The 16879-nt window shown below is 41.6% G+C and overlaps 1 protein-coding gene across 3 annotated transcripts in view; it reads right to left on the bottom strand.

The window, feature by feature from the left end:
* Nucleotides 1-11543: 11543 nt before the first annotated feature.
* Nucleotides 11544-16879, bottom strand: part of TMEM45A (transmembrane protein 45A) — a 98373-nt gene continuing 93037 nt past the window's right edge. For all 3 annotated transcript variants that reach the window (XM_062176321.1, XM_062176330.1, XM_062176340.1), the window contains one exon: nt 11544-13429. In XM_062176321.1, coding sequence (XP_062032305.1) covers nt 13336-13429 — 94 coding nt within the window. In that variant the 3' untranslated portion in view covers nt 11544-13335. The remainder of the gene's footprint in view (nt 13430-16879) is intronic.

Here is a 16879-nt window from a genome sequence, read left to right as displayed (position 1 = left end):
TCTAATAAGATTATGATAGAGTTGAAAATTTTCTATCACTAAGTCTGGCATTGTGGCACAGGGGTTCAAGCAATCTCCTGCAATGCCAGCCTACCATATCAGATCACTGGTTCAAGTCCCAGCTGCTCCACTTCCAATCCAGTTCCCTGCAATGCACCTGGGAAAGCAGCAAAAGATGGTCCAAGTGCCCAAGTGGGAGACCCAGATGGAGTTCCAGACTTCTGGTTTCAGCCTGATCCAACCCTGGCCATTTTGGACATCTAGGGGGAGTGAACCAACTGATATAAGATCTCTTTCTCTGTCTCTCTCCCTATCACTCTCTCACTCTGCCTTTCAAACAAATAAAATAAATCTTTAGAAAAAAATTTCCCTTGACTTACAGATGTCATCACAGGCATCCTAACATACATGTTTGGGTTGTTGTTGATGTAAACAAACCTACCTGGCCAGTCATCAAAGCATAGCACATACAATTATGTGCACTGCATAATCTTTGATCGTGATAATAAATGACTATGTTACTGGTTTATGTATTTACTATACTTTTATGATCATTTTAGAATATACTCTTTCTACTTATTAAACATAAGCTTCCAGGGAAAGTGTTTGATGCTGGCACCAGCTTCACATAACCTGATGATTACTCCATCCTTTGGTTGATCATTTCTCTTGTGTTTGATTTTTTTTAAGATTTATTTTTTATTTATTTGAAAGGCAGAGTTAGAGAGAGAGGGTCACTCACACACACAGAGAGAGAAAGACAGAGAGAGAGAGAGAGAGAGAGAGAGAGAGAGAATCTTCCATCTGCTTGTTCACTCCCCAAATGATTGTGCCAGGCTGAAGCCGGGAATCAGAAGCTTCTTCTAAGTCTCCCATGTGGGTACAGGACCTAAGTACTTGGGCCATCTTCTGCTGCTTTCCCAGGTGCATTAGCTGGGAGCTGGGTTGGGAGTGAAGCAACAAGAACTCATATGGGATGCTGATGTCATAGGTGGTGGCTTAACCTGCTATGCCACAACACCAGCTTCCTTTGTGTGTGATTCAATCCCACGTTGTTTTCATTGTGGTCCTGGGTGCAGGCCCACATATCTATAATATAAATTCCATCTAGCCTAGGTGTGGAGATGGCTATGCCATCCAAGCTTCTGTAAGTATACTCTATGGTGTCCACACAATGGTGAAATCATCTCAGGAAATGGTGAAATTGTCTCAGGACGTGTCCCTGTGGGTAAGTGACACATGGCTGTACTCTGCTATGGCAGCCCTGGGAAGTTCGCACTGGCTCTGACTGCCAACTGGCATCCCTCTGCAGCTGCAGCTCTGGCTCTCCTGCTGAGGAGCCCACAACCTTTTCTCCTACTCCTTCCCCATCCTCTATGACAGACAGATAATGCACACTCTTCTCCTTGTCACGCAAGGAATGCAGATACACTCGTCTGCTCTGGACGCTGTCTCCATCCTTCCAACCCATGAGTGCCTTCAGTGTATCAGAACTGGTTCAGGACAAGGGGTCTTCGAAGCTCTCTGTAGGACTTGGAGGAAATGTTAAAATGAAGGACAATCACATTTAATTATGCCACTTATGCCTTCAGGAGAGGGTTTTTTTGTTGTTGTTGTTTTTGTTTTTTTTGGAAGATATACTTATTTTTCCAAAAGGCAGAGTCCAAGAAAAAGAAGGAATTTCTTGAGCAGAGCGCCAGGTACAATGAGTATACATTAGGTAGAAAATCTGGCTTGACCATTCTTCCCCATTGCAAATGGACAATTTGAGCATCAAAATAAACAATTTTTAAGGCTAGTTCCATGTGTCACTTCTGATCCAGCTCCCTGTGAATGCACCTGGGAAAATAACAGAAGATAGATCAAAGGCTTGGGCCCCTGCCACTCAAATGGAGACCCAGGTGGAGTTCCAAGTTCCTGGCTTTGGCCTGGCCCAGTCATTGCAGTCATTTGGGGAGTAAACCAGCAGATGGAAGATCTCTCTCTGTGTCTCTCCTTCTCTCTCACTCTGCCTTTCAAAAAGTTCATTAATGAGATAAACAATGTTTATCAGTAAGCATAATTATAATTAATAAATTTAGTCATTAAAATAAATAACATAAATTTACTAATAAATGATTATCTAATAATCAGTGTTGTCATAGATAATAAATAATACTTAAAGCAGATTATAACCAATTAGATGAAATAGGAAGCCTGCTGAATCTGAAACTCCTGGCCTGAACCCCTCAATCTGTGTTTTACAAGTCCTCTTATAGGGAATTTTATGCCTGCTATAGTTTAGTAACCACTACTCCGAGGTGATTTTCCCAAAGAATTGAATCCAGCAAACTAGCAAATGGCAAGACATTACATGGCCTTTTTGCTTCATAGGAAATTCCTTAATGTTTAAAGAAATCTCATGTCTTTGCAGATTGCCAGATAAGCCTGCTAATATTCACTGGGAGCTTGTATTTCTCTCATCTGTAAAACCACTCTTAGTTTTATTTTATTGACTTATTAATATATTTTAGTGAACTTATACCCAGAAGTATCAGACGCTCTGAAATCCCCTTTCTTTCCCTGCTGTCTACACTATGACCCCGTTTAGGGTTCAGAACCAGGAAAGCAACTTGATGACCTCCTGTGCATTGATGACAAAGGCCAAGCTCAACCTTCCCACCTATGGCCCCTACGAGCCAAGCCTCTGAGCTTCTCCAGTGGCATTTGCTACCTCTTCACAGTTACAACTCTGAGCAACTACTGAGAGAGAAATCCCCTACTTGTCTACACAGCACCACCACCCTCAGTTTCTAACATGGTCATCACCAGAGGGCAGAGAGAAAGGGATCAAAAAAGCTTCTCCAGACGAGAAGGAAGTCACCAGGTGACTGGCTTTCTTTGACCCTTCCCACTTGGCTCTGTAGGCCTTTGTTCTCCAGGTGCTTCCTACTCTTCCCAGAGCCAGGTGTTCCAGATAGGGCCTCAAGGGCTAACTGCCTTCTGCAGGGGAAACCAGCACTTTTGTGTGGAAAGTAACTCCTTTAACGCCAGTAGTAGTCTGTTGTCTGTGAAACTACAGAATGTTCCATAGAAAACACCAGACTCGGATTCACGAGTGCTCCAAAACATGAAAGAAAAGAAATTTTTCTTTTTAGTTTTAAATTTACATCTGCATCTTGCTCCATCCCTCCCCCTGTCTCTTTTGACTTGTTCCTTTTTTGTTTATTTCCCTGTTTTCTCCTCTTTGATTCCTTCCCTTCTTCATCTCCAAAGTCTGAGCTGGGGCAGAGATAATGGTCAACCATGCTTTGAGAGACGTAATACAGGAAATAGTTTGATCTTCTTATTTTTCTTCTAGAAGTCCTAATGAAGTGAAAGGCAACCCTGGAGTTCATGGCAGCTGAGCAAGACCATCAGCAAAGAAGTATTCCTGTGTCAACCCTAGCCCTTCCGAAAGTGGTAATAGGAAGTCGTAGCTGAGACAAGAATAGCTGATGTTTTCAATGTTCTGCATAAAATAGCACTATCATTTACAATGTGAGGAGATTATATTCTAGATCCTAAATCTTTCCATTTGCTTAGTTGTTTCTTTTCTTAGATTTATTTATTTATTTATTTATTTGAAAGGCAGAGTTACAGAGACAGAGAGAGGAAAAGACAAAGAGAGATGTTCCATCTGCTGGTTCACTCCCCCAAATGGTTGCAATGGCTGGAGCTGGGCTGGTCTGAAGCCAGGAGCCAGGAGATTCTTCTAGGTCTCCCACATGGATACAGGGGCCCAAGCACTTTGGCTATCTTCCACTGCTTTCCCAGGCACATTAGCAGGGAACTGGATCAGGAGTGAAGCACCCAGGTCTCAAACCCACACCCATAGGGGATGCCGAGCTACACCACAGTGCCAGCCCATCAATGTTTCTGTGACAGCATTTTAAAATGAGAATGAACATTTACCATTTAAATGGATAGACTTGGAGTAAAACAGATTACCCTGTATAAAGCCGATGGGCCTCAACCAGTCAGTTAGTTAAAGGCCTTGGTAGAAACAGATGAACGAGGGGATTTTACCAGCAGACTGCCTCTGTACTTGAACTGCAGTACCAACTCTCCCCAGCCTGCTAGTCTACCCCACATATTTTGAACTTGCCAGCCTCTACAATTGCATAAGCTAATTCCTTAAAATCCCTCTCTCCTTATATACGTGTACATTTATGTGTATATGTGCATATGTTTGTGTGTGCATGTGTGTGTGTATTAACACATGTATCCTATTGGTTCTAGTTCTCTGGGTGACTAATACAGGGGCCTTTTTGCAATAATCACCCTGCATTTTCCAAGACAGGAAGGCCCATAATGCCTGGAATGATGATTAATGGTTCAACACACCCAAGGACACTAGAGGAGTTTGTGGACGAGGTAGAGAGTCAGTGTTTAAAACGTTAGAGGACGTGAAGGATAACAAGTGCAGCAGCCACTAGCTGACAAATGATTCACAAGCATAAAAGCTACCTACTTGAGAAATGTTGAAATGACAAAGACTGATTCAGAAAACTGGCCAAACTGGTTGAGCCATAAAACAGTACAAGTATATAACCAAGTCAGTTTCACAACAAGGATAATGTACTTTATGATTGGCAATAAACTTGGGCAAGCTTTATCTTCATTGCTGGCATTTGCTGTATGTATTATCTTCAGCATACCATGCTCTACCTCTAGCACATGCCCTATTTTGAAATCAAAAACATTAAGCTCAAAGCTAATGCTAGGGGCAGGCATTGTGGTACAGCAGATTAAGCTGCTTGGGACACCCACACCCCATATCAGAGTGTATGGGTCCAGTTTCTTGCTATTGCACCTGGAAGGCCCAAGTACTTGAGTTCCTGCCTCCCATGTGGGAGATCTGGATGGAATTCCTGGCTACTGGCTTTTGCCTGGGCGCTAGTTCTGGTCCTGGCTGCTCCTCTTCTGATCCAGCTCTCTGCTATGGCCTGGGATAGCAGTAGAAGATGGCCCAAGTTCTTGGGCCCCTGCACCCAAGTGGGAGATCCGGAAGAAGCTCCTGGCTCCTGGCTTCAGATTGGCACAGCTCCAACCATTGTGGCCATCTGGGGAGTGAACCAGAGGATGGAAGACCTTCTGTCTCTCTCTCTCTCTCTCTCTCTTTCTCTCTCTCTCTCTCTTTCTCTCTCTCTCTCTGTGTGTGTGTAACTCTGTCTTTCAAATAAACAAAATAAATTTAAAAAAAGAAACTAATACTGGGGTCAGCACTGTGGCATAGTAGGCTAAGCCTCCACCCGTGGTGTCAGTATCCCATATGGGTGCCAGTTCAAGACAGTTGCTCCACTTTTGATCCAGCTCTCTGCTATGGCCTGGGAAAGCAGTAAAAGATGGCCTAAGTGCTTGGGTCCCTGCACCCTCATCGGATACCCGGAAGAAGCTCCTGGCTCCTGGCTCCTGGCTCCTGACTTTGGATCGACCCAGCTCTGGCTGTTGGGGACATTTGGAGAGTGAACCAGTAGATGAAAGACCTCTCTCTCTCCCTCTCTCTCTCTCTGTCTGCAACTCTGCCTCTCAAATAAATAAACAAATCTTGTAAAAAACTTAATGCTAATGAAATGGGACTGTATTCATTTGCAAAGACTGCTATAACAAACTACCATAAACTGAAAGGCTCAAACATGACAAATGCATTGTCTCACAATTCTAGCAGCTAGAAATTCAAGACAAAGATATTGGCAGGGCCATGAGTAGCCCTTGAATATGCTATGGAAAGATGTTCTCCCTGTTTCTCCTTTACTCTCTGGTGGTTTGCTTCCAGTCTTTGGTGGTCCTTGACTTGCATCACCCCAACCTCTGCCTTGATATTCACCTGGTATTTCTCTCTCTCTCTCACTCTGTGTGTGTGTGTATATACAATTTTCCCCTTTATATAGGAACACTTGTCATATTGGATTGGGGACTACCCTACCCCAGTATGGTCTCATCTTCATGAATTATGTTGAAATGGCACAATTTCGAAATAAGTCACATTCTGAGATGCTGGAGTTAGGACTTCAACATATGAATTTGGGGACAGGGACACAACTTGATGCCTAACAATGGACTACAGTACTAGTAAGTTAAAATGTAAGATCTTCACAAGAATAATTCAAACTCTTCGTAAGCACTTTTGTGACCTAGATGAAGGACCCTTCTCTTTGTGAACTTTTTGAAGACTCCTCATACGTATGGCCTCTCCTTTTTAAGACATTACATGTTAAGAAATAATGGCATCCAATCTCGGAGCTATTGCTTGAACTACTCTTCAAAGAGAATGACCTCGAGGTGGGAGGGAGGTTATGGGAGGAAAAAGCTGCTATACTCCAAAAGTTGTAATTTGGAAATTTATATTTATTAAATAAAAGTTAAAAAAAAAAAAAGACTTAGGCTGTAAACTAAAAAAAAAAAAAAAAAAAAAGAGGAAGAACAGAGAGTGACCTAGAATTCAATAGGACAATATCTTAATAGCTATACAATCAAGTAGTCCTATAAGATAGGAAATACATATGGAAAAGTGCAGGATTCTCAAGGCTTTACACTTAGAAAGAAATACATTTAAATCTCTTGAAAGCTAAAGAGTAATGAAATCCCATTACGTGACATGAGAGCCCATGTGGAAGTTTCAGATTCTTGTGAGCAGAAAAGTATGACTCCAACTCAGGAACAGGGAAGGCAGGGAAACAACCTGTGCAGTGGGTTTGATATGTAACTGGAAATAAGACTCAGATGTTTATAACTTTGTTAAACTAATGGTTAAGAATGTTATACTACTATAGTTTTAATGATCTGTGATTTCTTTAAAATATACTGTATATGGGTAAAATGATCATTTTTCATTCAATTATTGTTTATAGCCATTTTCTATAAACTAGGGTCTTTTAGCTATTTACTTACTAAGCTTATTTGGTGAAGTATTAAGCCTTTTTACTGTAATGTAATTTTAAAATATGATAACATGTCATATTTTATTTGTGAGATGTTATCTCAAAAATAAAGGAAAAAGAGTGGAAGGGAGAAAAGGAATATCATTATGTTCTTAGAACTATATCTAGAAATCACAATTAATCTGTTAAAGACTAATTAAAATTTTAAAAATTGAAATAAGTGCCGTTAAAAAAAAAAAAAAGACTCAGATGTGTCATTAGGGGCCACTGCCAAGAATCCTGTCGCATTCAGTATCTCTGGTCTGATAGCTCACCAGCCAACTAGGTATGTCCCACCATTGCCTGACATAAGCAAGTCACTTCCTTAATAGTAAGCCTACTTTAACATATATATAGACTTATGATTAAGTACATAAATTTTCAGGAGAATCAAGGCCATCCCATTGATATTTTGTGATAAAGAATTGCACATGTTTAGCATTTTAGATATTTGTACTTTAAAAATTAGTTTGTCTCTTCAGTCTTGAAAGCTCAATTTGTAAATGTGTAATTGAGCAACAAATTTTGGTGGTTGATTTTTGAAATCTCACTAAGTTTCTTGGAATGTTTAAGAACACGAGTATTGCCACATTTATTTCTAAATTTAATATATTAGATTTGTAAGAATCTCTTAAAAACTTGGGAATTAATTAAACTTGGGAGTCAGTTAATTGAAGTACTTAAGAATAATATTTAAAATATTTCAATCCTAAGTACAATTTAAAATGATTAAAGGGAAATTAATTATCTAAGTTTTAAATTGTGCCCCCAAATTAAAGTCTCCTTAAGGAGGCCAACACTGTGGTGTAGTAGGTTAAGCTTCTGCCATATAGGTGCCAGTTCAAGTCCCAGGTGCTCCATTTCTGAGGGATGGCCCAAGTACTTGAGCCCCTGCACCCATGTAGGAGACCTGCACCCATGTGGGAGACCTGGAAGAAGCTCCTACCTCCTGGCTTCAGATTAGCTCAGCTCCAGCCATTGCAGCCATTTGGAGAGTGAACTATCAGATGGAAGACTGCTCTTTATATCTCTCCCTCTTTCTAACTGTAAATCTGCTTCTCAAGTAAATAAATAAGTCTTTAAAAACAATAACGTTTCCTTAAAATTGGGTGTTAAAATTAATAGATTTTGAAGGGTAGGGTAGGAAGTATCACTATGTTCCTAAATCTGTACATATGAAATACATGAAATTTGCATACCTTAAATAAAATTTTAAAAAATTATTAGACTTAAAAATAGAATAATATTCATGAATTGAACTTAAAAGTTTAAGCAAGGATTATATTTTTAAATTGTTACTGGTTAAGTCTGGAAACCCAATTGCTCTATCCAGTACACATGTCTTGAAAACATCCTTCCATCTCAGTAAAAAATAAGAGTAGGAATAAGAGAGGGAGGAGGAAGTTTGTAACTGTAAAGCTGTATAGTTCTACATACATTCCTATGGACTTACTTCTAAGGGTACAGTTTAAAAACTTGTCATGGGGCCCCAAATCCCATTAAGCTGGATGGTAAAAATGCTATCTTAAGTGTTAAAGTGATTATATTAAGTGTTAAAGTGATGAACATATAGATATAATTAAGTGTTGAAGTGATCATATAAATAGGATCAAGTATTTGTAATCATAATAGAATTAAAAAGGAGAGAATGTTCCAATGTGGGAAGCAGTCCACACAGCAGACTCATAGAATGACAATCACTTTAAGTGACACCTGGACATCAGAATGCCCATGAGAGCATTTCAGGCATGGAAAGTCAAAACACTGTGGCTGAGACCCCAGCGGAAAGAAGTGGCCATCAAAGAAGACTACTTTTCTTTAAAGGGAGGAGAGAACTTCCACTTTGCTTATGGCCCTGTCTAAATACTGATGGAGTTTGTGGATTCAAAAGGCTTCTATAGCCTAGGCAGCTCATGTCAAGAACCTTGGGTGGTCACTAATATCATACATAAGAATGTTAATTGTTAAATTAACAACAGGAGTCACTGTGCACTAACTCCCCATGTAGGACCTCTGTCCTCAGTGAGTTGTATTATGAGAGTTAACTGTAAAATTAGTTCTCAGTTTTTTTGTGTGTGTGTGCATGTGTGTCAAATTGTTGAAATCTTTACTTAGTATAGAGTTGGTCTTCTGTGCACAAAGTTAATTGAGAATGAATCTTAATGGAGAACGGGACTGGGAAGGGGAGAGGGAGGAGGTGGAAGGGTGGGAGTGTGGGTGGGAGGGCAGGTATGGTGGGAAGAATAACTATATTCCTAAAGTTGTACTTATGAAATTTATATTCCTTAAAAAATAAATTATTGGTTTTTTTAAAAAACGAATGCATCCTTCCAAGGTTAAAGTCAAAATCTCCCTTCATTGCCATTCATTTAGGGGAAATTCTTTATATTATTTCACACCTATCCTCTGTTCTCTCAATTTTCTCCATCTGGGATGCACATTAGACAGAGAATTTCCACATCTATTCGCCATGTATCTCAACGTTTCTTTCATCATTTCCTTGCATGCATTGAGAATTTCTCACTTCTCTGCTTCTATTATTCTTGCCCATAGCACTAGTAACTCTATTTCCCCATATTAATCCAAGTTCAAGATACAATCAACATGGCCTTAACTGATGAGCTTCTATTGGTGATGAAATAGTGAGAAGGAGTATTCTGATATGGTCACAACTCAGCCTCCCATTTCAACAATGAGCAGTTTCCCAAACAAAGGAGATGGGAGGTTACAGAAACCCCTGGGAAGCTGTGAAACATCAACCACTGAGGTTGATATTGCTTAATAACCAGTCCATCCGCACTGTCACGTGCATGCAGTCATGGGGTTTTGTCTGCTTCATGAAATGTCTCTCAGTCCTTCTTACACTGATAACCGAGAAAGGGGTCACCCTGGAGGAAGAGGCACTCACTCGACTCACCATTCCTTGTCCCCACCCTAGCTTTGGTTTCTTCACATCACTTATTGCCTCAAATCATAGATTTTTTTTTAACTTTCCACTTCCCAAACTTTATTAAAGAAACAAGCAGTGGCAATAAATATCTAGAACATAAATCAGTTTTCTAGGATTCTTCCCATGAAAGTGTGACATTTGATTTCCCAACACACACCAGAAGCATATCTGGTTTCCAAATGCACTAAGTAGTGGAGAAGCCGTTATCTGAAAGTGTTCACCTTCCAACTCTTCCCAGCCCATGTCCTTGTATGTTTCAGCAGCAGCCCCATATTCAAGTGTAACAGCTAATGCAAGAAGCCCATCAACTGTTTCTTGTCAATCTCGAATCTTAAAAGGCCAGTTAACACCTCTAAGATATTTTTGCAAGAACATAAGGCAGTCACTGATGTTGCTGTCTTTGATGACCTGTCTTCACTCTTGCAGTGTCTCATTTTTGGATCTTCGAGTCAAACAATAAAGTTGCTAAATTCTGTTTCACCGTTGTAATTAGAGCCAACAGAGCTGCGGTAGCTCAGAGCTGTGAGCTTGGCACTGGAATATGGTGGCCCTTCCTTCCTCGAGTCCCCTGTACTTCAGGCAGCAATGGAGAAGCCCTGGAGCACGCAGCGCAGGCGCTCGCGATACCTGATTTTTGACTGTCAGATGAGGACAGCAACTCTGGCTTGAGTACCGTTGTGTTCCTAATTCATCTCACACTGCTTGGCAACCTGGTGATGTCATAATAAAATCTACTGAATAGGTGATTCCATTGGCACCCACAGGTGGAAAACCACAGGCTAGAATTAATTTTCCTCATCTCATGACCTGGAGTTGAAAACTTTTTATACTTTATTTTAAAGTATGATTCATAGTTTCAAAAAATGGACTGAAATATGATTCATTTTTCTTTTTTCTTTTTTTAAGCTTTATTATTTATTTGAAAGAGTTACAGAGGGGCAGAAGCAGAGAGAGAGGTCTTCCATCTGCTGGTTTACTTCCTAAATGGCTGCAATGACCAGAGCTGTGCCAATCAGAAACCAGGAGCTTGGAGCTTCCTCTGGGTCTCCCAAGTGGGTGCAGGGGCCCAAGCACTTGGACCATCCTCTACTGCTTTCCCAGGCCATAGCAGAGAGCTGGATCAGAAGTGGAGCAGCAGGGACTCAAACTGGCACCCATATGGGATGCCGGCACTGCAGGCAGCAGGTTTACTTGCTACACCACAACACCAGCCCTCACGATTCGTTTTTCTAAAGATTTATTTATTTAGTTAGTTGAAAGGTGGAGTTAGAGAGAGAGAAGGAGAGGAAGAAGTAGAGGGAGAGATATCTTCTAGCCACTGGTCCATTCCCCAAATGGCCACAATGGCTGAGGCTGGGCTAGGCTGAAGCCAGGAACCAGGAGCTTCCTCTGGGTCTCCCATATGGGTGCAGGGGCCCAAGGTCTTAGGCTATCTTCCACTGTTTTCCCAGGCACATTATCAGGGAGCTGGATCAGAAATAGAGTAGCCGGGACTCGAAACCCCTGCCCATGTGGGATACCTGTGTCACAGGTGGCAGTTTTATCCACTATGCCAGAGCGCTGGCCCTTTAAATCAAAACCTTTACAAATTCTTCTTACAGACCTAGAAATAGCACAATGCAAAGAAAATAACAGACTATTCCATTCTGGTTCAGGCTTACAGCTTTACTAATTTTTTGTGTCATTCCACAAAGATGGCAGTTGTAAAATACATCACTGCCAATTTACAATAATGGTGTTCAAATTCGTGACATTTCAAGGACTAAAGGCACATGGCCACAGACTGAGGATTTAGACCTGAACTGAATGTTCCTCCTCTGAGAACTCACTGGGTTGCACCTGACAGGTATTCTCTGTGGATATTTCTGCTCTCTTGGGGAGACTAGGAGAACAGATGCGTTATCCATGTTCAAAATTCCAATCTGGTGCATGCTAATTATCCCAAAAGCCCCCCTCAATACCAATCACGCCAGTTTCAGGTAACTGCAACTAACACTTGCTCTCTCCCTTGAAATTCAACTTTGCCAGAGTTATAGAATCTTGCAGAAATAGCAAGGAGCCCTGAGATACAGGACACACCTGGGACCGAATGCCCTGCTCCCTGAGGGACTGGGCCATGAGGACATTCTCACATGCCAGAGATGCACTAAAAGTACATTTCGTTAAACCTGAGGGCATCCACATCTGTTCTTTTCAAACCTCACGTAATAAAATGACTGTGCCAGCTGTTGGGCCTGAACAATTCACTCACCTCCATCCCCACTGTTAGGGGATACATACCAGACTGGGCTACCTCTGGATTGGCTGGGGCTCCTGTTATGCCAGGGGGTCTTCAGCAGCCAATTGCCCATGCTTAGGTTCCAGCTGCCCACATGGCTGCCTTCTCTCCTCCACATCTGGACCACCCCTCCAGGATTCCCACAGTTCCTCTTCCCTGTTCTGTGGTGCCAGCGACAGGCCTTTCTGACTAACACGGAACTAAATTAGTACTAGATTCATAACAACATGGCAGCCAAAAAGGGGCCATGATTCGTCCAATTCAGTTCTCTTACTTTACAAAGAAAACATGGTGAGTACCAGAGACCCAGAGACTAATTAATGTAGAGGGAGAATTAGATTCCTTGACTCTCCATAGGGCACCCTAGCCCACAGACAAGCTCAGAGTTCTAAGTTTTTATCCAGGTATTCCATACAAGGCTTTGTCTCACTCAAATCCTTCACCTGTTTAGAGGAGGGCCTGGCATGGTGGTCATGCTATGCTACTGGGTGACCTTTTTGCTACATAAATAACACCACCACTCTCCTCTCTCAGACTCTGGTGGCTTTGCAACCACCTGTCCTGGGGATGATCCCTTGTATCTTCTCTGAAAGATCAGAAACCTCAGGTGGACTTCTGCCCTATTTTCCCTAAGGGGAAAGCGGGCACTCCAGAGGGAGGTCTCACCAAAAGAATTCTCTGTGTCAGGCAGCTTCTTCTGCATCGTGGATGTGGTTTAAAAATAAAAGATCTGAGGTTCCTGCACCACGGTGCATGCATTTGTTTATTTCTCATTGCAGCAACAAGATTAACACATATAATCCCAAGCCCAACAAGTTACAAACGGTAGGAATCCCAAGAACCTTGAGCATTTATATAAGGTAAATTAAACAATTATTTCTCTTAATATGGGCCCCAGACTTTAGATGGCATGAGAAACATCACCCTAGCCTGTAAAGACCACATTGTACATGATGTGCAGAATGAACTTATCACCCAAAGTATTTTCAATGCCAAAATTAAACACTTAAATTAAATGCTTTTAACAAAGTTGGAACTGCAAATAGTACACTGAGAGCCATCCTCAGTGGCTGTTCTCCAAACTAAAGGACTAGAAACAAAACCATGAACAAAGACAAGGCAAAAAAAGAGAAGGTTTATCTAGAAAGACTGGATGTCCGCCCAAATCACATCTCTTCTTCTGATTCTTGTTCTCGTTCAACATTTTTCAGGAGTCCAACTTCCGAGGGACAGAGCCTCTTAAGTCTGGATTTAACAAACCTGAGGAGAAAGGAGAGTGTCTCTAATTAGATGCTGTTGAAAAGAGAAACTCAGGGCAATATGCCTCCATAATGCAACAAACACTGGATGAGTTGTGCAAACGAGAGAGGCAACCCAAAAATGAAAAGCACTTTTTTTCATCTGGCTTTGGAGCTACCTGAAAAATCTTTTTATTAGATTAACAGACAAAGCATGGCTTTCGAATCTGTGACATGATTGTTTCATGAAACATCAGAAGATAATTTTAATTGTTTCTAAAACAACAAGGGGATCTCTGAGCTGGGACAAATCCAAATGAAATCAAAATCTGTTGAATTTCTCCATGAAATCCCCCCAGGGGCGCATGGCAAAAAGCTGCCCTCTTCTATAAACGAAGTGCAGGAAGCAGTCGCTTTGCCGGGGTTTGGCAGCCTAAGTCAAGCCCTGCCTATGTCAGGTCTGGTTCAACCTCCACCCCTTCCTGCCCCCTTTTGTGCTTTTGTGCAAGGCACAGGCTGCTCAACCACACATGATTGGCTCTGCCCATGATGGATTAAGATGTCCAGAGAAGTGCCCTCTTGCCCTCTCATATGACTGTTTTCATAGGTCAAAATCTGTAGTTTTGGAGAAAGCTGCAATTATAATTTTCAGCACTGAACAGTGTGAAGTTTCTTTGTGGTGGTGGAGGCACATCAGGCTCTCCACTTCTCTGATATGACAAAAAAAAAAAAAAAAGAGTATGTTATAGGAACTAAGTGAAGCTTTTTCTGTGTGTGACCATCATGAAGACTTTGTACCATGACCATACTGATAAAACAGAGTTAGCTTCCAGAAATACAAAGGAATACGCAAACAAACTTCATAAGCTAAACCACCAAATTCATTCTCCTTTTATGAAAAATTTCACCTGGCTATTTGCATTTCCCCCCTTATTTTCTGCCTTCCTTTATCTTCTGATGAAGTTCTGCTTCTTCCTATCAAGATGCCATGCCTTTACTTGTGCTCTGTATACCAATAGAATATAAGCTTCATAAGAGCAAGGACTTCATCTTATTTATGGCCCTACCCCCGGGGAGAGTCTATACCCATGTGGAGTAGATAATAGTGATTCCACACATATTTGATAATCAGTGACCTTTGGACCAACCTGCTAAATAGTTCACACTACTCCCCTATTCATAGAGGCTAATTCTTCAACCCACTTTCAACTCAGCCTTAACTCTCTCCACTAAACCACTGAACAGTACCAGTAACATCTGTTGATTCAAGAGCCTAAGGAAATTGCCTTGATTATTAACTGAATATTGATGTTGCTCCCAAAGTCCTCAACTCTTTGAATGACTGTTCTTGGGAAAGGCTAATACTCTTAAGCAAGTTAAAAGCTGAACAATGTGTCATTTTTTTAAAATCACACATTATTTCCACATTGCACAAGTTCAACACATTCAGGATGAAATGAATTGATGAATTAATAAATCCGTTTCATTCCAGATGACTTTAGTGTAAAATAAAACAAAGACATGGCTGCTTATTCCAAATTAATAGCTAAGGTAGAGAGACCCTAGGGATTTCTCATGCTCCCCATTCCTGCTCTCTGGGCTGTACCTGCTGTTGCTATGAGCCATCAAGCTAAGACATGCTCAGATATCTTAACCAGGCTCTGTCTGCCATATGTAGTTCTAAATATGTGCACATGTAGAAATGGCCACTTGAGGCAGACAGAGATGGAGTTATGGAAGGGAAGTACAAACAATTGCTGTTTACTGGAATGAGGCAAATACCAGGAAGTATGGTCAGGGTATATGCACTTTTGCTCTCATGTGTTCTCTTCAATGAATGTGATAAAGAGTAGAGCTGAACCAATGGTTATAACTTCAAGAAAAGAAAAATCACACGCCTGAAATTTGGGTATCTTTTTTTTTTTTTTCTGACAGGCAGAGTGGACAGGGAGAGAGAGATAGACAGAGAGAAAGGTCTTCCTTTTTTCTGTTGGTTCACCCTCCAATGGCCGCCGCGGCCGGCACACCGCGCTGATCCGAAGGCAGGAGCCAGGTGCTTCCTCCTGGTCTCCCATGCGGGTGCAGGGCCCACGCACTTGGGCCATTCTCCACTGCACTCCCGGACCATAGCAGAGAGCTGGCCTGGAAGAGGGGCAACCGAGACAGAATCCGGCACCCCAACCGGGACTAGAACCCGGTGTGCCGGTGCTGCAAGGTGGAGGATTAGCCTAGTGAGCCACGGCGCCGGCCGAAACTTGGGTATCTTTATTTTGACTTTCAATATAGCTCACAAGAGTCATTGCTTGGAAAATCTACCTGTAAATGGGTAATATTTGCCTACCCACAGAGAGGGGCTTTTGAAATAGTTCTGTGCAACAGTGGTGTTTAAATGTGAGATACAGTAAAACACATAGTAAGATTTTCAAATAGGTCTTACCCATGAACTACTATAATCAAGCCTGTAGACATGGCACTGGCACTGGACAAAGCAATCTTCTAACCACTGTTCTGGAAATCTGAGAAGTACAGCTTCATTTTGCAGAGATGCTGGGAACAATATTCTCATAACCCCGCTGTGTTTCCATGGTGATCTTTGTATTATACAGGCAAGTTCTGAGATAATGTTCTGACAATTCCTTACTTGGAGATGAGTTACAAACCATTCCACAGTCAAATCCTGACCAACAGATTTTCATGGCTCCTTATCCTGACCATACCTACCACGTGATCTCACTGTAAGATAGTACTAAATCTGCCTATTGTTTAAGCTATTGCTTAAATCCTATCAAGATGTGTCAGAAAATTGAACTCTTGATCTTAACTTTTGGAGAGCAACATCAGAACAAAACTGAGAAGAATATGAAACATGATTTCCATGCAAACAAAACCTATAGTTAAGTAGCTCTGAAACACAGGTCTATTAAAATAGAGAATCTTTATTGAGCAGCTTATACATGTTAGGCAGTGTGCCAAGAAGTGTGGGGAAAAGGAAAAGGGTCTTTTGCTCATGGAGGCACAAACCAGCTAGCAGATAAGCCTACCACACATGAGCTAACAGTCAACATCACATGTCTGTTGGAGAGGAGCAAGAGCAAGAGGAATTGCAGCACTTTCTGGAAGAGATATGCATTTCATGCGGCTATACCAGGTAAGGGATCTGCCTGGTCACAAAGATGAGGTGACACATGGAAGGTTAAAGGGAGAGGTTGAAAAATGAAAGTGGAGTTTCCAGTTTCTACAGAACTGGAAGTGGTAAAGGGGCTCATTAGGGGTCTGAAGTTTTTTGAAATAGGAAGAGACTATAGACTTCTTTTGGCTCTGGAAGGGAGCTGACATGAGGTAGAGTGTTTCCTTGGATGCTGGCACTCTTCTTGGAGGCAGCCCAGCCCCTAAGGAGATGAGGCCCCGATGTCAGCCTAGAACAACAGGGGAAGAAGTCAAGTTCACTCAGTGTTAGAGCCTGCCTTAACAG

This window comes from Lepus europaeus, chromosome 2, assembly GCF_033115175.1.
Source record: "Lepus europaeus isolate LE1 chromosome 2, mLepTim1.pri, whole genome shotgun sequence".
NCBI classification, from domain to species: Eukaryota; Metazoa; Chordata; class Mammalia; order Lagomorpha; family Leporidae; genus Lepus; species Lepus europaeus.
The sequence above is the reverse complement of the archived record's forward strand: the minus strand, read 5'-3'. Positions and strand labels throughout refer to the sequence as shown.